The sequence below is a fragment of the Somniosus microcephalus genome, chromosome 18 (genome assembly GCF_052327205.1).
Source record: "Somniosus microcephalus isolate GS21.2 chromosome 18, FLI_Smic_1.0, whole genome shotgun sequence".
Taxonomy (NCBI): domain Eukaryota; kingdom Metazoa; phylum Chordata; class Chondrichthyes; order Squaliformes; family Somniosidae; genus Somniosus; species Somniosus microcephalus.
In genome coordinates this window covers 16,390,748-16,415,659 of record NC_141004.1, presented here as the reverse complement: position 1 = coordinate 16,415,659, position 24,912 = coordinate 16,390,748, and the positions used below count along the sequence as shown (strand labels likewise).

At 48.0% G+C, this 24,912-nt stretch overlaps 1 protein-coding gene across 1 annotated transcript; it reads right to left on the bottom strand.

The window, feature by feature from the left end:
* Positions 1-1,197: 1,197 nt before the first annotated feature.
* On the bottom strand, positions 1,198-24,258 carry LOC147105050 (phosphatidylinositol 4-phosphate 3-kinase C2 domain-containing subunit beta-like). The gene is made up of 4 exons (XM_086011777.1): positions 23,829-24,258; positions 14,816-14,859; positions 10,361-11,455; positions 1,198-1,470 (listed from the first exon to the last, which is right to left on the bottom strand). Exons 3-4 carry the CDS (start codon positions 11,381-11,383, stop codon positions 1,198-1,200), a joined length of 1,296 nt encoding a protein of 431 aa, XP_085867903.1. The 5' UTR covers positions 11,384-11,455; positions 14,816-14,859; positions 23,829-24,258.
* Between the last annotated feature and the right edge of the window lie 654 nt (positions 24,259-24,912).

The window sequence follows — 24,912 nt, the reverse complement described above, 5'->3', positions numbered from 1 at the left end:
TGCGCCTGGAAAAGGAGGCGCAAGGCCTGCTTTTAACAAGGTAAGAGGTGAAGAAAGTAAAAGAAACATTTTTTTTCCCCACTGATTAATCATTTTAAAATACTTTAAAGAAAGGTAAGTTTATTTTTAGCCCCGTTAAAAACTTTAATTATTTTTTTCAAAAATTTAAATTTTTGTTTAAAAGTTAATTTATGTAATTTATAGTAATTTTTAAAATGTGATAAAAAAAATGTATTTAAAGTTTTACTTATGTTTTGGGGCTGATCTCTATTCATAGATTTGACAGGTCTTCCTATGAATGGAGATTCCCTGCTCTGATTGACTCCCCATGGCCCACGTGATCCCAGGGACGCTGCGAACTACCTGCGCCCCTGGGTTACGCGTGCCCTGCACACCGGCAGTTTGAGGAGGCACATCAACGGAATTCTGCGCCTCCCGGGAGCCCTCCGGTCCAGGCGCAGATTTTTCAGGATCGCAGCCCTCCGCCCGCAGGAGGGCTGCGAACGGAATTTCTGGGCCAATGTTTCCACTTGTGTGGGAGACCAAAGCTAAGGGCCATAATACAAGATAGTCACTAATAAACCCAATAGGAAATGCACAAGGAATTTCTTTACCCAGAGAGTGGTTAGAATGTGGAATTGCTACCGTAAGGAGTAGTTGAGGAGAATATCATAGATGCATTTACGGCTAGATAAACACAGGAGGGAGAAAGGAATAGAAGGATATGCTGATGGGGTTTGATGAAGAGGGGTGGGAGGAGGCTCGTGTGGAGCAGAAATACCGGGATAGACCAGTTGGACAAATGGCCTGTTTCAGTGCTGTAAATTCTATATATAAAATATAGCATTTCTACACAAATTAAATTATTTTTAAAAAAATCAGATAATGCTCTATTTCTCTAACTCAAAAGCATCCCATTAAAACCTTGTTTTTTTTTCAGTGGCTGCCTTGATCTAAACAGCAAACCTAGTGAAGATGAGCAGCACAATGTTAAGGTCATCTTTTTTGACATAGTTGCAGAAGCAGAGAGAAATCTAGTTTCAGAGAAATCAATGCTCAAATTCATTAAAATTAAAAAATACTGCACTTTTCAAAGTAGCCCATTTAACCTCTAGGTCCCTGCTTAGCTCAGGAGGAAGGTTTTCCCCTCCCATTATTTGCCTCTCTTGCTGTCAGTAAATCTTATTTTTAAGGGTTTTAAAGTCGAGCCTTGGCGCTAGGCCCCGGGGTTACCATGGTGACCAAGACCGCGGTCTGGCGCAGCCGGCGGCTCGCCGCCGGGAACAGGTAGAGCGCGGCGCTCAGCACCACCACAGCCAGGGTGACAGCGACCACCACGGCAAAGTCCGGCATGCTGGGGGGCGGGGAGGGGCCGGGCCGCAATCCTCCTCCTCCTCCCCCGCCGACCCAAGCCCTGCTACCGCGGCTCCTGCCGCATCGCCCGCAGCCCCGGGGCGTCTCCTGCAGCCGCTGCAAAAAGCCCCGGGGAGGGGGCAGGTGGCAGGTCACAGGGGAGAGGGGATGGAGGAGAGGGGGGTTAAGGTTAAGGGGCTAAGGGGAGGTGGTTAAGGGGCTAAGGGGGAGGGGGTTTAGTGGGCTAGTTAGGGGGAGGAGGGGGTTTGAAGGGGATGGGGTTAGGGCACAGTGGGGAGAATGGGGTTTAAGGGGAATGGGGAGGAGGCAAGGGTAAGGGGTGGGAGTAGGTGTGCGGGTTGGGGGAGGAGGTTGGGTTTAGGGGGAGGGGGATGGGGTTAGGGCACAGTGGGGGGAATGGGTGGTTAAGGGGAATGGGGAGGAGGCAAGGGTAAGGGGTGGGAGTAGGTGGTGTGCGGGTTAGGGAGAGGGGGTTGGAGCTTAGGGGTGGTGGGTAGTGGTTGTTGGGGTAGGGGTTCGGGAGGGAGTGGTGAGGGTTAGTGACAGCTCACAGGGGAGGAAGGGGGAGGGGTGGTGTTCGAGGGGGTGGGGGTTCGAGGGTAGGGACTCAGTGACAGCTCACAGGGAGGGGCAGGGGGCCGATTTGAACTGGAAGTTGTACAAGGTGTGAGGAATGCAGGTGTGAACTATACGTGAGCAATGCTGCGGCAGGTTAGAGGTAATTGTGAGCAGTGGTGCAGTAAAATGCTGCGGACGTGGGTTGGAGAGAGGTAATGATGAGCAGTGGTCTGACATAACTGACGACGTGGGCAGGTGGGAGGGAATCGTGAACAGAGTTGCACACGTGGACAGGTGGGAACTAATTCTCAGCAGCGGCGTGGCACAGCGCTGCACACTTGAGCAGGTGGGAAGCATTCACAGGCATAGCATACCGCTGCATGCGTGATCAAGTGTGAAGTAATTGTGAGCAGCAACAATAAACATGAGATCAATAATTGTGGGATGATGCACAGCACAATGCTGGGCAGATGGCATTGTGTAACATTGAACACATACATCTCTGCTCTACTCAACCCATGAGCTGCTTCACGCCAGAACGTGGACATAAACAGATAGAAAGCACAGCTGACTGGACCCACAGCGCACAGTTGGGCATTGCAGTCACAGTCTATAGAATGCTACACTGGACCACTGATCTAATGCGGTTTGTCACACTGGCCGAATATAATTCATTAGAGTCAACAAGCGTACAGTTCCTATAGTTTTCCATTAAACAAGCGAAGGGGCACTGACACTCACACTATAGCCCAAGAACGCATTTGACGGAGTGGCCTGTGCATCACTCTCAAGATCAATTAGGAGTGAGAGTTATGAACAAAACGAGGGAGACTTGGTCATAAATCACTTGTTCATTGTTTAAAGAATGAGATACGCAATCTAATTAGCTGCTATCCCATTGCTCCGTCAGAATTTTTGTAGGGGAAAAACTGTGCGCGAGAATTCAACATCAGATCACATTTCTTTTGTGTGTGCTGTGAGCGTCGTCACTCGTGTGCCCAAGACCAAAATTTGGGGATTTTTATTATCCACCATGGCTTCCATTGTTGTTGGTAAAGGATGTTGCATTTACATCAGAATAAGCCAAATCTTTAAACTGAAATGAGTTACACTTGGCAGGTCTGGCTGGGCATTTCTTTTTGCTCATTGAAGGAATTCAATAGCACGGAGGTGTTTATGAGCCTAATGAAATCTGATATCACAGGGCCATACATGCATGTGATGATCGCAGTTTCCTGATTACCTCATTTTTTCCCCCCCCGTGTTCTCCTTATCTGGGTGACTATTTCCTGCATAAACACACGACCTGAACAGAATAAGAAAACTTATTCAAAGAATAGACAGCTATACATGCGGGAAAGAATCTGATCCAAGATTATAATGGCCCAGAAATTCGGGTCCCAACGCGCGAGTACGGATGGAGTACCCACGCGTGGACCCGATGGAAGTGCCGGTTTCTTGCATGCACGGGAAAACGGCACTTCCGGTCCCCTGAACGAAGGGGTTAAGAGGTGAAACGCGTGCGACGTATGAGGCAGCGCGTGCACGTTGAACTTCCGGTGTTTTGACAGGTTTGCCCGTGCATGAAGGCCTGTACTTTTTGCACATTTAAAAACCAGACGTAAGTACTTAGTTTTAAAAGGTAAGTGGTCTATTAATTAAAGCTAGAAATTTTTTTCCACAGGTTTATTATTTTTAAAGACTTTACAGTAAGGTAAGTGTATTTTTAGACCCGATTTTTAAAAAAATTATTTTTTTCAAATATTTGATTAATTGTTTAAATTAGTTTTTTTTAAACAGTTATTAATAGTTCATTTAATTAGTGGGATTTTTTAAAAACTTTTATTTGAAGTTTAAGTACTGTTTTGGGCACCCGGAGTTTTCATGAGTTTGACAGTTCTATCAAACTCATGAATGAACTTTTGCAACCTCCGATTGGTTTCCCAGTGCTCACGTGATCCCAGCCGGCTCATCGCACTAACTACGCCGCTGGATCACACAAGCATAGCGCGCCGGGAGCTGCAGCGGGCCACAGACCAGAAATGCACGCAGGCCCAGGCCTCAATGGCCGGCGCGCTAGGTAAGTGCAGGTCGGGGGCTTGCACCCGCAGGAAGCCCCTGACCCGAATTTCTGGGCCAATATTTATAACTTCAGTGTTTCCAAATACTGGACCGTTTTTTCCCTCTCCACAATTCAGTTTTCCCCCTCCTCTTCATTCTGCTCACACTAACTCCCAACCTTTTATCATGCAGAGTGGGGATAAGGCAGAGCCTTGGACTGTATCAATCACTCACACTCTTATCCCTCCAACAAAACCCTTTGGCAATCAGACCCAATGTCAACAGTAAAATTCTTGCCATAGCAATACTTACTTCAGAGCCCAGAGAGGAAGAGAATGGTTACAGATACTGTACTGAGTGTCTCAGTAAAGGTCTCACCAACATTGAGACTGCACAGAGAAAGAGCAACAATTAGCGACCATGTTAGGTGATGATTTTTATCCATCATCGGGAATTTGGAGCTTTCCACTATTGAGGAACTCACTTGTCAAAACCATTCACAACTCCACAATGGTGACCTTAACCACTGCTCCCATTTTTTCCTCGGACAGTAGATACCGATACTGGAGGATGGCTGCATCAGACCCACTGGGATTGGAGGAAATGCAGGCTGGTGCTTGGGATGGGAATCGGCCGATGGGGTAGTCCACGCCCTGGGGTCTACCTGACTTTCTTCTGCCACATTCCCAAGTCAGAAGAACCTTCTTCATACTTCAAAAGTACTTCATTGGCTGTAAAGTGCTTTGGGACATCCTGAGGTTGTGAAAAGTGCTATATAAATGCAAGTCTTTCGTCTCCTCTTTGCTAGATTTCCCATGGGCTTCCCTCCCCCTCTGTTATTCTGTTGGAACCATTTACACCTCCTGTTCCTATTCTTGTCTCATTATCACCTGCCTTGGACCATCATCACAGGAGGAGGCCATTCAGCCCCTCGAGCCTGTTCCGCCATTCAAAGAGATCATGGCTGATCTGTGACCTAACTCCATATCCCTTAATACCTTTGTCCCATCTCCCTTAATACCTTTGGTTAACAAAAAATCAATCTCAGATTTAAAATTAATTGACCAAGCACCAACTGTCATTTGCGGAAGAGAGTTCCAAACTTCTACCGCCCTTTGTGTGTGTAGAAGTGTTTCCTAACCTCTCTTCTAAAAGGCCTACCTCGAACATTTAGGCTGTGTCCCCTAGTCCTCGACTCCCCAACCAGCAGAAATAGTTTCTCTCGATCTACCCTATCAGTTCCCCTAAATATCCTGAAAACTTCGAATCGCCCCTTAACCTTCTAAATTCATGGGAAATACAATCCTAGTTTGTGTAATATAAATGGGAGTTCTTTCTTTCCCCTCCGTAGCGATGGAAACCTCATCCCAACATCTGGATCAACTGGAAAAACAGACAACTGCCGCTCGTCAGATTCACCGGCTGCGTTAGTGGTTTAAACCGTCATTTTTATTCCGTTTTAACAAAAAAAAGTAGCCGTGAGTAAAAGGCAGTGTTTCCCATTTCTACTTCTTGCTAAAATTAGCCGGTGAAGGAAACTATAGCCCCTGATGTTGATCAGTCAGCTTATTTGGCGGACTAGCACACACCGATATGAACATTGCTCTCCCCACAAATCAGTATTTGTGTCGAGCTGAATCGCGATATTTTATTATCTGTAAAGTCCTCCTGTAGATTTGGTGGACTCTTCAACTAAGCCAGGCAAGAAAGTGGTGTTTAGCTCCGGTACACATTGGCTTAATCCAGTTGGAGGGTCAGCCACAGAATTATCAATCACTAGAGCAAGTTTACAGTGGCATCATATACATTAGCTGCACGTGGAATGATGCCCATCTTGTTGGTACGGAGCGTTTCCCATTCCTTCATACAATGCATTACCACGGCAATGTGGTCAGACGGAAGGGGAAGAAACTTGTGTAGCTTGGCCCAGCTCCAAAATAGCAGACCAGGCACAGGGAGAACAATCGTCCTGGGTTTGTTCAACAATGTACTAAAGCATTAACAAAACCCTGGCTTGGTCAAATCTAATTAGAAGCTAGCCTCATGCCAGATAATCCCCGCTTCCCTCCACTCACGCTGATGTGTTACCATCAGTTGCAATAAACCCCTGCATCACATGCAATAACACGTTAGCAGCACGTCGAAGAAACGAATACTTATGAGAGAGGGAAGGGAGTATGTGTGCTGGTCCGGCGCCCACCTCGTCTGTCTATACGAAATGGGTTACCAAGGCAATAGCAGCAAGCAGTAGGGGCATGGAAACTTGTAACTTGGCCCAGGTCCAAAATGGAAAAATCTGGCACAGGGACAGCCAGCAATCTTGGACCATTCAAAAAGTTTACTTTAGAAAGTCATGTTTCAAGGCTCCCCCCAAATGCCTCGGTTGTAAACACACTGCCGAGTGAGCCTCACAGACCAGTTATGACCCATGTTCGATTTCCAGTCTGCATTGTAAATTGTTTTTTTTTGGCAAGATGACTTCCTGCCCACTCTGCGCAGCACAGTTCGATCCCGAGAGCAAGGCAGCACCAGTTAGGTGGTGTGAGGGGAGAATTGGGACAGAGGAGTATCGATGTAAACTGGTGGGGCTGTGGGGTGCGGGACGAGGAGGAGAAGAATATCCATATGAACTGCGAGGAAGTCAAAGAGAAGAGTATGGAAGGTCATCGATCTGAAACGTTAACTTTGTTTCTCGCTCCGCGGATACCGCCCGACCTGCTGAGTATTGCCAGCATTTTCTGCTTTTATATTAGAAAAGCTTGAGCGTGAACTGGAGGGGTAGTGGGGAAGAGCGCCAGTGTTAACTTGAGGGTTGGGGGGGGGGGGGGGGCGGCGGAGGAGGAAAAGAGGCGTACAACTTCCAGCCTGAATTGGATGCAGAGAGGACACAAGAAGAAAAAATGCCTCGCTGTCTGTGTGACAACCGTATGCAAGAATTAAGAGGGTATCTACAATAGCCTGCAATTGCTCCACAATGAATGATGAACAGCCTTGCAAATCTTCTGCTAGACAAGTGATGGAATCTTGGGTATATCTACAGCTTAAGTTATGACAAGCCGTTGATTTTCAGTCTTAACTACACATCCTAGGCAATGTTCCCATTAAGCTGCAAAGCCACACAGTGGTCTGGAGTCCCCAAGCAGGCCGCTCACCGGCTTTTCAATGGGAACAACCACACATGCACAAAGATCTGAATGGACTGCGCAGCCAGTCAAAGGGCCCGCACACGGGAAAAAAAATTACAGGGAACGTTGATCATTGGCTTATATTAACATATAAGAAACAGGAGTAGGCCAATCGGCCCCTCGAGCCTGCTCCGCCATTCAATAAGATCCAATCTTGGCCTCAACACCACTTTCCCGCTCTCTCCCCACACCCCTCAACTCCCCTGTAGTTCAACTGTCTGTCAATCTCCGCCTTGAATATATTCAATGACTCCGCCTCCACAGCTCTCCAGGGTAGAGAATTCCAAAGATTCACGACCCTCAGAGAAGAAATATCTCCGTCTTAAATGGGCGACCCCTTATTCTGAAACTATGCCCCCTAGTTCTAGATACCCCCACGAGGGGAAACATCCTCTCAGCATCCACCCTGTCAATCCCCCTCAGAATCCTGTATGTTTCAATAAGATCACCTCTCATTCTTCTAAACTCCAATGAGTATAGGCCCAACCTGCTCAACCTTTCGTCATACGTCAACCCCTTCATCCCAAGAATCAACCTAGTGAACCTTCTCTGCACTGCCTCCAATGCAAGTATATCCTTCCTTAAATATGGAGACCAAAACTGTACGCAGTACTCCAGGTGCGGTCTCACCAACGCCCTGTAAAGTTGCATCAAAACTTCCCTACTTTTATACTCCATACCCCTTGCAATAAAGACCAACATTCCATTAGCCTTCCGATTAGGTAGAGTTACATAGAATTTACAGCACACAAACAGGCTATTCGGCCCAACTGGTCTGTGCCGGTGTTTATGCTCCACACGAGCCTCCTCCCACCCCTTCTATTCCTTTCTTCCTCATGTGCTTATCTAGCTTCCCCTTAAAGGCGTCTATGCTATTCACCTCAACTACTCCATGTGGTAGAGAGTTCCACATTCTAACCACTCGCTGGGCAAAGAAGATAATATAATAATAATCTTTGAATGTTCTGCTTTTCTGAAGCCATTGGGTCAGCTTTTGCTTGCTGGCATGTGTGGGGACTCTTAATCCATCCCCTCAACTGCCATTAGCGACAACCTTCATGTTAAAAAAAAACCCAACTGAAAATGCTCTCTCCAGACAACCCAAGTTTGGGAGGACAGACCTGTAATTGTATTGCTGGGTGTACAATTCAAGTAGCCACGATATGGAAAGTTTCACACGACAATCATGACCTATTGCTGAACTTCTAGCGAGTGGGGAGGGGGGGGGGGGGGCGGTGGCGGCGGGGAGAGGAAAAAGTCCTAGCACTTTAAATTTTCACCCCCACGCACATCCCAATTTTCTGAAACCCTAGTAGCAATAACAGTGCGGGAGAACCGATACCCAGAGACAAATAGGGAGTGAAGCTTTAAACACTGTACACAGCTCCTCACAAAAAAGGTAGAATAAAATAAAAGCTCAGGAAGAGAAGAGAGTTTTTTTTTGGGGGGGGGGGGGGGGTGATTTTGGTCAATCACCACTGGCCAACAAAGAGAATCTGTTTCTTCCAGCCAATATCACAGCACTTGAAGTTTTGATAAAGTACATTTAAATGCCAGGAGCCCTGCCAAGTGCACAGTTTGTGATGTTGCCGACATTGCCTAAAATTGCAATTTATAAAAAACACCTTGGCACGAGTTGCCACTCTTGTGGTATTTAAATCTGTAATAGATTAGTGTTTACACGGAGGCTCAGTGCCTACTTTATCTCCCTGGCACAGGTGCCGAATGCCATGCAACTTGTCTGACGCTATGCACAGTTTCCCCCTCCACTGCAGTTCTCAAAGCCAACACTCACTGGGGATGGGCAATAAATGCTGGCCTGGCCAGCGACACCCACATCCCGTGAATGAATTAAAAAAAAAACTGATCACTGCAAACCAGCTGCGAGTTCTGACTTCCGCACCATCGCCCCACACCGCAAATAGCAGAGCAGGTGCACATCCACATTTACAATAGCGAGAACATGGGAAGATCCCATTGCGAATCACCACGGCTACAAATCCCACTTCGTTCTTGTTAACAAACCTTTTGAGGAAAATCTATCTCAAGGGATTTAAACAAGAATGAACTGTTTTTTTTTAAAGCACGTTTCCCTACAGTTACAACAGTGACCACACTTCAAAAGTACTTCATTGTCTGTGAAGCACTTTGGGACGTCTTGAGGCCATGAAAGGCGCTATATGAATAAAAGTTCTTTGTTTCTGAGCCAGTCTTATCCTGCAGTGCAACCTGCATCTTTTCGCCATAGAATAGAGCCAAATTGTACAAACTGACCTACGTGCTTCATTTAGGGTTGCCAACCCTCCTGGATTGCCCAGGAGTCTCCTGGAATGGGGCATGAAACTGTCGGGCACTGCTGCTAGCCACCCAGAAGAACTTTGCCCGCTAAATTTCTCGCCGTCACAGCAACCCCCCTCCCCCCCTCAATGACGTCATCTGGCAGCTACCAGAGAGAGTTGGGCCCAAACAGCTCCTACACAGACCGAAAGAAAGAGAGTTGGGATAAGAGAGAGAGAGAGAGAGAGAGAGAGAGACAGACAGAGCGGGGAGAGGTGCGGGATGTATGTGTGGCCGAGTCGGAAGTGGGGGTTGGGTGCGGTGGAAAAAGAGGGAGACTGGGGAATGGAGTGGGCATGGGGCCCAGTATTTCCTGCAAAGCCGGGAGCAACAGCAGAAATTTGGCGAGTGGGAGCGGCCCCGATAGAGAGGAGCAGCCAATGAAGGGGTGAGTGAAACCAGGGGACTTTACTCTGTGAATAAATAGCGAAAGGCTGTTTCCACTGGTGGCTGAATGTGGAATATGTGGAAGGAGAACGAGGATTCTGGAAAAACTAATGGGGCGGGGGGAAGGAAGAAAACTTGAATTTGGTCCAGTAACCAACTTCATAGAATAATACAGCACAGAAGGCAGCCATTCGGTCCATCGTGTCTGTGCCGGCACTTTGGTAGAGCTATCCAATTAGTCCCGCTCCCCTGCACTTTCCCCATAGCCCTGTATTTGTTTTACCCTTCCAAGTATTTATCCAATTTCCTTTTGAAAGTTACTATTGAATCTGCTTCCACCACCCTTTCAGGCAGTGCATGCAACAGAAACACTGAATCTAAACACATCTACTGCTGTTACAATATGATTTTTTCGACTCACAACAATTAGGACATTTTTTTCCAAACTTGCATCTCACCAGATCAGTGGAGACCCTTCGATTCTTGGCCTGGTAGACAGCATTGTTCTGGTTCCCGTATCTGGACATGTAAGTCCGTGGAGGCACCTGAGGTGGGAGAGTCTTACTTCTACTGACGGGTTTCCCAGAGGTCTCCCCCTTCCTGTCTTTTCCCTTGCAGATGGAGTTCGGGCCAATGCTCCCGACTCTTATCAGCTTTGTGTTTTCCCCGTAGGTGGACATTAAGTTCAGCTTTGTTATGGCGTCATTCAGGTCGTCGTAGTCGATCAACTCAAACTCTTCGTCAGAAATCTTTTGGCCGGAGTAAATGTTTGCGGGTTCTACAATTTTACCATTTGAATCATCATTGCTGGGAGAGAATAGATTGATGTCGTTAGGTATAGTCAATTTCTCGATGCTCTCGCTGGGTAGCCCCTTGGACCAGTGGTCTGTTAATGTGGCATTTCGACTGGGGCCCAGAGGAACTCGTGGTGGGACTGGTGGAACATAGTCAATGATGGAATAATCTCCTTGTTGGCAAGATGTCCCATCACTGGCGAGGAGCCCTGTGCGTATCAGTTGCTGTGTGGAGCCACTGATGGAGGAGTCTGTGGTGGTGGTGGTGGTGGCAGTGCTCACTTCCTTCCACAACGGGTAGTATTCTCGGTCCTCTTGGCACTGGTGGTCTGGAGGCCCGGGAGCTGAGGTAGTAGAAGAACATGCAATGCCTCGACTTGACAAAGAGGAGCCTCTGCTATAATTGAGACCAGGGTCTGACCCCGACAGCCCGTGGGACCCTTTAATGGCATTGCGGTCATTTCTCAGTTGGCTGTAATCCAGCAAAGGCTCCTCAAACGAAATCAGTTGCAGGCTGTTGATGTGTTTAGGCCTGCTGTCGTCTCTTGTCGACGTGCTGCTCTGCCGAAGCCTCGAGAGGGCATCGTACTCCATCTGAAGAGCTTCTGCCAGGGCCAGCTCCTGCCGGCTGATTCCAGAAAACTCCCAGGGTTTCCAGAGTTCCTTGCTGCCCGTGGGTCGAGACATCCTAACGGCTGGTACGGGTGAACCTTACTTCTGGAATGGCTTACCAAAGAAAGAAGTCATAATGGATTCAACCTAAAAAAAAAAACCACAAGAGAGGCTTTAAAATCAATATCTTTCTAAGCCATGGAATTGTTGCCACATCTGTTGTGCAACTGGGGAGGGGGCAGAGGAGGGGAAATGTTAGCAGTTGGAATATATCTCCAAAATAAAATTTTTTGCAAGCAGGCCAAGGAAGTCTTTAAACAGTAATAATATTTCCCCCCATTCTTTAATAAAGTGCTCACTCTAGCGGGAAGGAGTCTTTGAGCAGGAAACTAGCTGAAGTTCTGGCCCAGTGAATAGGGGCCCAGCTCTTGACTGATGGGCGTAAACAGCCCTGCCCTTCTCCTCGGGTAAAAGAGGTACAGGAAACTTTCGATTAACCGGCCCCTAAATAACCGGAAATGTCGGTTAACCGGCAAAATTCAGGAGTAGGTTCAGGTAACTTTTATTACTTTTTTTTTACTCCATTTGTTGCTGTGCAAGGGTGTAGCTGCAGCTGTTGCTAAGCTACAGAGACGCTTGCAACTTGTGCCGATTGTTCTGAAGCTAAGCAACAGGGTTTGTTGCTTTATACGGAGCTCTGAGCTCCGTATCTTTTACTATAGCGTTCGGTTATCCGGAATTGTTGATGAACCGGCACCACGTCGGTCCCGTCCGTGCCGGATAACAGAAAGTTTCCTGTACACGCAGACAATCGACTGAACACAAAACACCCACAGCTGTCCAAAAGCTCACACCTCTGTGGAAGTCAAATTGCATTAAAGGACTGTGTTAAATCCACCTCCTTAAACATTCCCTTCCTCCACCACCGGCGTACCATGGCTGCAGTGTGTACCATCTGCAAGATGCACTGCAGCAACTCGCCAAGGCTTCTTCGGCAGCACCTCCCAAACCCGCGACCTCTACCACCTAGAAGGACAAGGGCAGCAGGCGCATGGGAACGCCACCACCTCCAAGTTCCTCCTCCAAGTCACCCACCATCCCGACATGGAAAGATATCGCCGTTCCTTCATTGTCGCTGGGTCAAAATCCTGGAACTCCCTCCCTAACAGCACTGTGGGAGCACCTTCACCACACGGACTGCAGCGGTTCAAGGCGGCGGCTCATCACCACCTTCTCGAGGGCAATTAGGGATGGGCAATAAATGCTGGCCTTACCAGCGATGCCCACATCCCAGGAACGAATAAAAATAAAAGTAAGGGTGTACTTAGGAGTCGGGGGCCTAAGCATGTTATTGGGGAATCTAACGGTGCTATATATAAACACAATTTTACATGACAAAGTAACCAGAATGCGCCATTATAAACACCCACACCTCACAAACAATTTATAGATTTTTCAGCTAAAAAAGCAAAGAAATAAGTGAAAAGACAACAGAAAATGCTGGAAAAACTCAGCAGGCCAGGCAACATCCGTGGAGAGAGAAACAGAGTTAACGTTTCAGGTCGAAGACCCTTCGTCAGAACTGAGAAAAAAGCAGGAAATGAAACAGATTAAAAAGCAAGTTTGGGGGCTGGGAAATGGGGGAGGGGATGAAAGAACAAAAGGGAAGGTCTGAGAGGTGAAGAGACATTAAGAGATATTCAAGGCGAGACGAGATGGTAATAGGACAGGTAAAGGGACAAAGGATGGCTCTAGATGAAGTGTGAAATGCGCTGGCAGAGTGAGAGACAGCTGCCGTGTGGGAGAGAAGAAAAAGGAAAAGGCACAAACCAAAAGTGTGGATAAAAAATATATAAAAATATATAAAAATATGATAGGGGCCGAGGTTAGGATCTGAAATTGTTGAACTCGATATTGAGTCCAGAAGGCTGTAATGTGCCTAATCAGAAGATGAGATGCTGTTCCTCGAGCTTACGTTGAGCTTCCGTGGAACAATGCAAGAGGCCGAGGACGGTGAGGTCCGAGTGGGAATGGGGCGGTGAATTAAAGTGACAGGCCACCGGAAGCTCGGGGTCCCCCTTACGGACTGTATGGAGGTGTTCCGCAAAGCGGTCACCCAATCTGCGTTTGGTCTCCCCAATGTAGAGGAGACCACATCGTGAGCAGCGAATACAGTATACTAGATTGCAAGAAGTACAAGTAAATTACTGTTTCACCTGGAAGGGGTGTTTGGGGCCCTGGACAGTGGGAAGGGGGGAGGTATAAGGGCAGGTGCTGCATCTTCTGCGCTTGCACGGGAATGTGCCGGGCGAAGGGGAAGGGGTGCTGGGGGTGATAGAGGAGTGGACTGGGTGTCTCAGAGGGAGCGGACTAGGGTGTCTCAGAGGGAGCGGTCCCTATGGAATGCTGAAAGGGGAGGTGAGGGGAAGATGTGTTTGGTGGTGGGATCATGCTGGGGGTGGCTGAAATGGCGGAGGATGATCCGTTGAATGTGGAGGCTGGTGGGGTGAAAGGTGAGCCGTATCGTGATTCCGGGAGGGAGGGGCAGGGGTGAGGGCAGATAAGTGATATTGGGGGCAAAATTGGGTCGCGCCCCCTTTTGGGGCGCTAACTTCGTCGGGGCGCTACTTTTAGTGCTCCGAAAAAGTTAGCAGCACCGTGCCCGAAATTCACGTCGTGCCGCGGTACTGCAGGCCTTTCTCCTCTTAATAAAGGGGAGGGGCCTAGCGCAGCGTGACCCGGGGCCCAGCTGGGCCACCAGGGATCGGAGTGCTGGCAAAAGAGCCCGGCACTCAAGAGAAGAGCCGGGCTCACAGAGCGCAGCCGGCACCCTGCCGGAGGCGGGGGGGGGGGGGCGGCTGCAGAGGAGGCTGGGGACGGCAACGGGGGCAGGTACTGGCAGGTGGCCAGCAACCAAAATGACCGCCCGGCACCTCCCCTTTAATTTGCACCGCCCAGCCGCAGGTAGGCCCCCCTAACCCTGTCGGACATGGCGTCCGGCAGTAAGTCAGGGGGCGCTACCGAAGATCGCAGCCGGGGCGCAGCGCACGGTGATGACATCATCGCCGGAGGCACAGCGCCGCAGGGTGCTAACCGTTACCGCCACCGCTAACCTCCCGCTGAATTTCGCGGGAGGCGTTAGTGGCGCCGCGCCCAGGCACTAGTTGCTTTGCGCCCCGTTAGTGCCCTCTTAGGGCGCTAACCGGTGGCGCAAATCAACCGAATTTTTCCCCTATTATGTTTCCATTATTTCCCCAAAAGCTACCTTTCGTTTTTGCTGCAGTACTCGGCATTATTAGCTATGGCCTCCAATTTGGTATCACCTGCAAATTTCAACACTATATCTGCAATTCCCGAGTCCAAATCAGTTACATATATGGTGAACAACAGTGGTCCCACCCCCCACTATCTGCCAGTCTGAGAAGCTTATCTTAGCTCATATCCTTTGTTTTCTGTTTTATAGCCATCTTTCAATCCATTCTACCACCTGACCCCCCGTGCTCTCACCTTTGTCACGAGTCTCTTATATGGCACCTTATATCAAAGGCCTTCTGAAAGTAATAAAGAACAAAATGTTAACTTCCCCTTAGTCATGCCAGTGCTCTTCTTTCTCTTCCCCTCACCCCACCCCCAGTTCAAACTGGCTTTTTTCATCTCCTTCCAATTCAAGCTGCCCCGCAAACACTCCAACACTAGTGCTAGCACTTTTATCCCTCCACTTCATTCAGAAGTCAGCGCTGTGGCTCAGTTGGTAGCACTCTCTCGCCTCTGAGTCAGAAGGTTGTGGCTTCAAGTCCCACTCCAGAGACTTGAGCACAAAAATCTAGGCCGACACTCCAGTGCGGTACTGAGGGAGCGCCGCACTGTCGGAGGTACTGTCTTTCGGATGAGACGTTAAACCGAGGCCCCGTCTGCTTTCTCAGGTAGACGTGAAAGATCCCATGGCACTATTTCGAAGAAGAGCAGGGGCGTTATCCCTGGTACAAAAGCAAAATACTGCGGATGCTGGAAATCTGAAATGAAAACAGAAAATGCTGGAAATACTCAGCAGGTCAGGCAGCATCTGTGGAGAGAGAAACAGAGTTAACGTTTCAGGTTGATGACCCTTCGTCAGAACTGGAAAAAGGTCATCGACCTGAAACGTTAACTCTGTTTCTCTCTCCACAGATGCTGCCTGACCTGCTGAGTATTTCCAGCATTTTCTGTTTTTATTTGAGTTCTCCCCTGGTGTCCTGGGCCAATATTTATCCCTCAATTAACACCACCAAAAACAGATTATCTGGTCATTATCACATTGCTGTTTGTGGGAGCTTGCTGTGCACAAATTGGCTGCTGCGTTTCCTACATTACAACACTGACTTCACTTTAAAAAAGTACTTCATTGGCTGTAAAGCGCTTGGGGACGTCCCAGGGTCGTGAAAGGCGCTATATAAATGCAAGTCTGTCTTTCTTTAACCCTGCACTCTTTGTCCCCTCGACCCAGTTCATACTGGCACTCTTCCCCTCCCCCAATTATGCCGGCATTCACCTTCCCTCCTAACAATTGAGGCCATCATTCTCTTCCTTCTCTCCCCACAATTCATACGAGCACTCTCATCCCCCTCTCTTTCCTCTCTCCCCCACCCCCCGCCCCATCCTAGCTCACTTTCTTTCTCAGCACGACCCCTGGCTAATCCTCTCAGCTCCATCTTCCCATTGCTGCCCGTCTAAGTGACTGATCGTCACCAGGTGCTGTGGGCAAGAACTCCTAATCTCATGATGTGCAGCAACGTTTAATTGCTTACAGCAACAGCCTATCACAAGAACCAGAAATAATGCTGAGCAGAGGGACCAGCAGTCGCACTATCTTCCATCCACAAACACAAACACTGCCCTGGAAACACTGATTTCGTGCGATTTTATATGTATGCGTAAATGCATGTCTTCAGCACAGTGTATAATTCACATGTTTAAGGACTCTCCCCATTCTAATCACTCGAGGAAGGTAAGTGACTACCGAGTTCAACTCCCAAGAGAAAAAAAACTAAATATAGCACACACAGAATTTTGGTGCATTAACCATTTCACTAATGGCAGTGCAGAAACAAATTCTAACGCCGGGTAAACAAAGGAACAGCAATTTAGTGCTGGGAAATTTGGGATTTAAAAGTTTGTAGTTGTAGGAGGAAGGGAAGACTGAGGAAGGTCCTGGGAAAGACTCAGTTAGAGTGGGACGTGATGAGTCTCGATTTTAACACAGCGAAGAGGGAGAGCATGTAGGCTGACATTAAAGGATCCCAGAAGGAACAGGAGATGAAAGTTCACAGAAACGGTGACCATAGTTGCATCAATAAAATTGAGACACAAAAAAAGGCTGCAACAGAACAAGAAGGGAAGGAAAAAGGATTGGATTTATATAGAAAAGCAAAATACTGCAGATGCTGGAAATCTGAAATAAAAACAGAAAAACAGATTTCTGTAGCATCTTTTACGACCACCGGACGTCCCAAATTGCTTTACAGCCAATGAAGTACTTTTTGAAGTGTAGTCACTGTTGTAATGTAAGAAACGTGGCAGCCAATTTGTGCACAGCAAGCTCCCACAAACAGCAATGTGATAATGACCAGATCATCTGCGTCAGTGATGTTGGTTGAGGGATAAATATTAGCCCCAGGACACCGAGGAGAACTCCCCTGCTCGTCTTCAAAATAGTGCCATGGGGTCTTTTACGTTCACCTGAGAGAGCAGACGGGGCCTCGGTTTAACGTCTCACCCGAAAGACGGCAGCTCCGACAGTGCAGCACTCCCTCAGTACTGCACTGGGAGTGTCAGCCTAGATATTTGTGCTCAAATCTCTGGAGTGGGACTCTGAACCCACAACCTTCTGACTCAGAGGCGAGGGTGCTGCCCACTGAGCCACAGCCGACACTAAAAAATGAAAAAGATATGTCTTGCATAAAAGGAGGCAACCAGCCATCATTAGCAATGGCGGGCGTGTGAATGTTCCATTTGAGATCAGTGGAGTGAGTGAGGCTAAGAGAGCCAACAGATGTAGAGGGACTAAGAAGGGTCCTAGCCGAGGGCAAGAGGTACTGTTGCCGATTAGGTTCGGGAGACGTGAATCAGTCTTTGAAGAATTGATTAGAACCAAAACTTTCATTGCCCCATCGAAGAACATGGAGATCACAATCTAGTGATTCAACTACTGCGCTGCAAGGGGAATGGAAGTTTTTTTTGTACTGAAGGTATGCAACAAAGGAAGTTGATGAATGTAGGGTGGAATCATCAGCAAAAGGGTCAGATGTCAGGGCCATCAGTGAAATATGGAGAGAGAAGAGAGTGGGAGAGAGCACAAAGTTCCACAGAACCCGAGTTAATGGACAGTTTGTTGTTCAAACTGGAATAGTCGAAATCTCTGTGGTCCCAACAACACAGGAACCACAGTGTTCCATGAAGTATTCAACTTTCAAGGTCTGTAGTTACCCCTAAAACCTTCATTTCTATTTTATTTAAACCGGAAATTCCTCCAGTTCCTCAGTTAATACAACGCAATTATTTTTGATGGGAATCTGCTCTACATATCTGCTGTTCTGGGATCTTTTACATCTACCTGAGCAGGCAGACGGATTTACCGTTTTATCCAAAAGACGGCACCTCAGACCGTGCTGCACTCCCTTCAGTTCACTGGCGCGTGAGCCTAGATTTTGTGCTCAAGTCTCCGGACTGGGATTATGAACCCATAACCTGCTGGCTCAGGAGGCGTAGGTGATACCAGTGAGCTATGGCTGACGCATTACTCTGTGCCCTCCCTTCCAATGCCTTGTTCTCACACAGCACTGTATCTAGTGGGATCCAGAGTCAAGGGCTACACACACACACGACCATCAACATTTGAATATAATTTTGTTTAATTATATTTTAATCACACACGCACAGTCAGGTGAATGAATTTATAAGCTGTTGGCTTGCTGGGAGGAAAGAAGGGAAGGGAGGAGTTAGGCATTCAATCATTTGAGCTATGAAGCTGGCATACTCTATACTTAGAGGAACAGCGTTCCTCTCTGGTACTTCCCCGGAGTCTTGCTGCACCGTCTCTCGGAGGCAAAGTAGTTGTGTGATCTGGTCCGGACAATGCCACTTTGAAACTGGGTAACTGCATAGGCACGAAGGGCCGAATGGCCTCCTTCTCTGCTGTATCATTCTATGAACTGAAAGGGGCAAAGACCCCCCCCCCCCGCCAAAAGGATGATTTGTTCTCAAGGAGAAAAAGCCTGCATCAGTGTCCTGGGCCAGAGAGGAAGAAAAACCTAGCCATTGCAGAGACACTACAGAAGCTGGGATTGATCGTTCTTGACGGTTAAGGAGAGATTTAATAGAGGTGATCAAAATTATGAAGGGTTTTGATAGAATAGAGAGGGAGAAACTGTTTCCACCGGCAGGAGGGTCAGTAACCAGAGGACGCAGGTTTAAGATAATTGGCAAAAAAGCCAGGGGAAGATGAGGAGAATTTTCTTTTGTTAATACAGTGTTGTTATGATCTGAAATTACAAAGGACTTACAGCACACAAACAGGTCACCCAGTCCAACCAGTCTTTGCTGAAAATGCTGAACGCACTGCCTGAAAGGGCATGGGAAGAAGATTCAATTGTAACTTTCAAAAGGGAATTGGATAAATACTTGACATGGAAAAAAAGTGCAGGCCTGTGGGGAAAGAGCAGGGGAGTGGGACTAATCGGATGGCTCTTTCAAAGAGCCAGCACAGGGATAGTGGGCCGAACGGCCTCCTTCTGTGCTGCATGATTCTATGATTGCTGCTTCTGATCCCTACTGGGAAGTGTACCTATGTGGACACTGGGTGAGGACAGGATTGGGCTTGATTGCGATGTAAACCACGGTCAAATATCTTGCTAGCAGTCACTATCTAGGCTCACAGTGCAGTTGGTACCCATGGAATGATCTTCCAATCATGAGTTAGTGCCCTCCAGGTCTTACATTTATATACAACCTCAAATATAGCAGAGCATCCGGAGATACTTCGCAACTGGGGGGGGGGGTCAGATGCAAGCAGGAACCAGGAGATAAGATGGGGTGGACAAGGGGTACCACTGGAGGGGGTACGTTTTAAGGGGGCTTTTGATGCTAGGGATGGATGTAGCAAGGTGGAGGGCTTGGTTTAGCAAGGGAGTTTCAGAGAGTGGGGGCAAGGTGGCTGAAGGGTCTGCCACTGATGGTAAAGTGGAGGGAGGAGAGTGACCAAAGTTGGAGGGATGAAAGGCTGAAGGAGGTTGCAGCTGATAGGGACAGGGCGAGGACACGGAGGGATCTGAAGACAAGGAACCGGTCGAGCAGGAGCCTGAGGTTCTGCCCCTCTCAGGGTGAGCTTGAGCAACCAGCCAGGAAGAGGAAGGAGGTCGAGGGCTAGGGTGTGGAGTTTCTGGCTGAAAGACGAACAGAACAGCCTCAGGAGGGAAATTAAAAATGATCTTAAACAACTTGCATTTATATAGCGCCTTTAACATAGTAAAACTTTACAGGAGCGATTATCAAACAGAATTTGACACCGAGCCACATAAGGAGATATTAGAACAGGTGACCAAAAGCTTGATCAAAGAGGTAGGTTTTACTGAGCATCTTAAAGGAGAGTGAGGAGGAGAGGCGGAGAGGCTTAGGGAGGGAAGTCCAGAATTTAGGGCCTAGGCAGCTGAATGCATGGCTGCCAATGGTGATTAAAATAGGGGATGCGCAAGAGGCCAGAAATGGAGGAGCGCAGAGAACTCGGGGGGGGGGGGGGGGGTGGCAGGGCCGGGGGGGGGGGGTTGTGGGGCTGGAGGAGATTACAGAGATAGGGAGGGCCGTTGCCATGGAGGGATTGAAAACAAGGATCAGAATTTTAAAACTGAGGCGTTGCTTAACCGGGAGCCAATGTAGGTCAGCGAGCACAGGGGAGATGGGCGAACGGGCCTTGGTGCGAGTTTGGACACGGGTAGCAGAGTTTTGGATGACCTCAAGTTTATGGAGGGTGGAAGGTGGGAGGCCGGCCAGGAGTGCGTTGGAATAGTCAAGTCTAGAGGTAACAAAGGCATGGATGAGGGTTTCAGCAGCAGATGAGCTGAGGCAGGCGTGGAGTTGGGTGACGTTACGGAAGTGGAACTGGGAGGTCTTGGCGATGACGCAAATATGTGGTCAGAAGCTCATCTCGGGGTCAAACACGACACCAAGGTTGCCAACGATCTGGGTCAGTCTCGCAGTTTGTTGTTTATCACCTCGTGTGCAGATGTTAAAGTGTAACATTTAGGGGCAATTACCTAGATGCTATCATCACAGAGAAACACTCTTTTTGTTCATTTCTCCTCATATCTCCTGAAGGAGGTAGAATCTCGCTAGGCTCTGGTTCCACCAGCTCTGGCACCTCATCTAACTGGCCAAGCCTGGGCAGTAGAGCATTGGTAGGCTCTTCATTCAGAAGGGCATAAAAGACAAGCTCAATGCTGTCCTCACCCAATGCACACACCTTCCAGCAGACAATGTTTAACAGTGATCGGGGAAAAGAAACCTCGGATGCGATTTTATTCCTTCTTTGGCAGAGGTCGAACTGAGACCCACTTCAGCACCTTTGCTGCCACCACAGCGGGGATCATTTGATTCAGGAATCAAACTTGGGACCTTCCTATATGCCTCAGCTACTCACTGACTTAACCAGCTAAGCCATTGAGGAATTAGATTTACTAAGCAGAAGGATCACCTAGAGAGAGAGGATTGTGATTATCCCTGGAAATTATATTGATCAGCTGCCCTCACCTTGCAGCACACATATTAGATTATCTGCCGCTCTCTCACACACACACACGTGTGTGTGTGTTAGTGTTAATACGTATACACACACAGTAGAGTAATACGTATACACACACACACACGTGTAATACGTATACACACACACAGTAGAGTAATACGTATACACACACACAGTAGAGTAATACGTATATACACACACAGTAGAGTAATACGTCTACACACACACAGTAGAGTAATACGTATACACACACACAGTAGAGTAATACGTATACACACACACAGTAGAGTAATACGTATATACACACACACAGTAGGCTGTCAGAAGTGGGTCAGACCACAATATATCTATATATAGCTTGATCAGAATGACCAACTCCACACCATTCACAAGCAGCCTGTGACACCACCACAAACCAACAACGAACGACAACAATTTGGAACACCAAATATAAACAGGACCTTGCCGGAAGGTTAATCACACACTCTACAGCTAAGATGCTCCACACAATTATGTGACCTTTTTGTGGGCTACGAAACCATAACAGAAGGTGTCAAAAAAACAAACATCTAATCCTCCCGGGTTGAGTAAGAGACCATGTGGTTAAAACCGAGAACCCGGTCTGCCTGCTCGGGTGTTTGTTAAAGCCCCCCCGACACATTTAGGAGAACATTGAAATCTCCCGGTGCCTGTCCACATTCCCGTGCCCTGTCCACATTCCCGTGCCCTGTCCACATTCCCGTTGTCCTCAACTGACCCCAGCAAAATTGAAGAAACACATGAACTGGTTATTCATCTGACGGCTGTGGGACGTTACTGGCACAGACTGGTGGCTACATTTGTCCAGCTAACAACAGACACACTTCACTGCAAAAGGTCACTGGGTGTAAGTTTGACTTTGCACGATAGTGTAAAATGGGCGATAGTGAATCGGCCGTCCCGTTTCCATCACTCCCGATTTTTATTTCCATTGAAGTCCATAGCAATAAAAAAATCAGGAGAGATGAAAAGCAGGCTGCCAACTCGCTAGCGCCCGTTTTACACTAGCGCACAAAGTCGGAGATCAGCCCCACTGTGTGACGTACCCCGAAACATTTTGTCGAGCAATGTTCCCGTTAAGCTGCGGCGGACAAACAGCGCTCCGGAGATAGAAACATAGAAGATAGGAGCAGGCCATTTGGCCCTTCGAGCCTGCTCCGCCATTCAACGAGATCATGGCTGATCATCCAAACCCTAGCACCCGGTCCCTACACCGACAGCTATCCCACCCAAGCCCTATCCCCGTAACCCCACGTATTTAATCCCCCCTAACACTAAGGGTCAATTTTTTTATCATGGTCAATCAACCTAACCCGCACATCTTTGGACTGTGGGAGGAAACCAGAGCACCCGGAGAAAACCCAAGCAAACACGGGGAGAATGTGCAAACTCCACACAGTCACCCGAGGCCAGATTTGAACCCGGGTCCCTGGCGCTGTGAGGCAACAGTGCTAACCACTATGCCAGATCCCGCTCAACGGCTTTACAATTGAAATAACCGCACATGGGCGAGAAATTGAACTGGCTGCACCGCCCGTTAAAGGGGCGGTGCACCCGAAAAAGAATTAGCGGGAACATTGGTGATAAGATGCTGTATAAACACATATTATTTTGAGACAAAGCACATATATTAGTCAGAGAAATGCACATCCTCATGGGCAGGTAAGAGAGTGCTGCAGTTACATCAGAAATGGCCTTCCTGTCTCCTACGTGCCAGTATTCAAATCAAGACATTCCTACTCGAATTCATTATTCTCCAGGACCTCAGCAGCTCCTTACACCTCTTTGTCTTCCTACAATCTTTAGCTTTCTAAAACCCCCGCTTGGCGTCACCTGACTACGATTTCTTGCTTTATCCCACAGACTCAGAGCACAGAAGGAGGTCATTCTGCCCATCCTGCCTCTTCGAGTTATCCAATTAATCCCACTCTACCCCACCCCTTCCCCATAGCCCTGCATTATTTTCCTTGGCAAGTATTTACCCAATTCCCTTTTGAAAGTTACTATTGAATCTGTTTCCACCGCCCTTTCAGGCAGCGCGTTCCAGATCATCAAAAAAAAACTCATCTCCCCCTCTGGTTCTTTTGCCAATTATCTTAAATTATCCCCCACCTTCGCTCCTTTTTTTAAACCTTGGTGTTGCCTCGTTCTTCAAGCCTTGACCTAATTTCTCAATAAACAGCCCCCTTCCCCCCGTCTCTATTCTAAGCGATGCAAGCGTGCCTGACTGAAATCGACACAGAAACTGGCAATAGATGCAAGATCTCCGCGTTAACAGAACAACCCCTTCATTTTCTGCCTCTCTCCCTCACACACACACACACATACTGACCGTCCCCATCATGTTGACAAGATCACCCTCTCCCTCCCCCCAAATCTCGAGAAAAAAAAATCCCCACCTCAACCCCCTAATGTCCAAGCCCACGACCTCCCAGTCCCATCCAGCAGAGCTAAACTCGCTGCCCTCACACCGAGAGAGACAGAAATCTCCATCACCTCCCCCTCTCGCACCGCACAATGAACCAAATGTGTAGCGAGCCGCACTGTCTCCACCTGCTACATGGCTACATGGCGGAGACTCCCAGAGGGAAGGGAAGGGAAACTCCTTGCTCCCCAGCCTTCACTCTATTCCCACCAATGCATCACATAAACCCCATTGACTCTCAGCGGCAACAGAATAAATGCGCCCAGAATAAACCAGAAATAACTTACCTTGTTATTCTCTCTCTCAATGTAGCGCAAGGACATTAAATAGCTCCTTCTCTTCCTCCCCTTTCAAACCCCCGATGGGGATGAAACAATCTAACCATCTCTTGGGTCTTTGGCGCTCTCCATTCCTGCAGCTTCACAATTAACACACACACAGAGTGTGTGAGAAAGAGAAAGAAAAAAAAACCCTTTCCGGTTTGCGGAAAGTGGGGAGATGAATAACAGCCAGGGCGATGTTGCAGAGAAAGCTGGCCCTCTGCTGGACAGTCCCCGGAGCTGCACCGGCCACAATGTCCCTTGGTGGGGTCGGTTGCAAGCTTGTTCATCCTTCCCTTGAACTCGCTCTTGTCACAGGCTCGCTCATTTGGAGTGAGATTCGCCCTCTCACTACATCCCACACCCCTCAGAAAAACCCAGCTCAGATCCACCCGGTTAAATGGGCTTCTTCTCACTCAGGCATCAGAACATAGAAAGAAAGGACTTGCATTTCTTTAGCGCCTTTCACGACCTCGAGACATCCCAAAGTGCTTTTGAAGTACTTTTTGAAGTGTAGTCACTGTGGTCATGTGGGAAACGCGTCCGCCCATTTGCGCACAGCAAGCTCCCACAAACAGCAATGTGATAATGACCAGATAATTTGTTTTTTGTTGTGATAGCAAAATACTGCAGATGTTGGAAATCCGAAATAACAACAGAAAATGCTGGAAAAACTCAGCAGGTCAGGCAACATCCGTGGAGAGAAATTTGAGCTGACGTTTCAGGTCGAACCCTTCTTCAAAACTGGAAAGAAAAGAAAATAGATCTATTTTCTTTTCTTTCCAGTTTTGAAGAAGGGTTCGACCCGAAACGTCAACTCAAATTTCTCTCCACGGATGTTGCCTGACCTGCTGAGTTTTTCCAGCATTTTCTGTTGTTTTTTGTTATGTTGATTGAGCGATAAATATTGGCCCCAGGACACCGGGGATAACTCCTCCTGCTCTTCTTCGAAATAGTGCCATGGAATCTTTTCGGTTCACCCGAGAGAGCAGACGGGGCCTCGGTTTAACGTCTCATCCGAAAGACGGCGCCTCCGACAGTGCAGCACTCC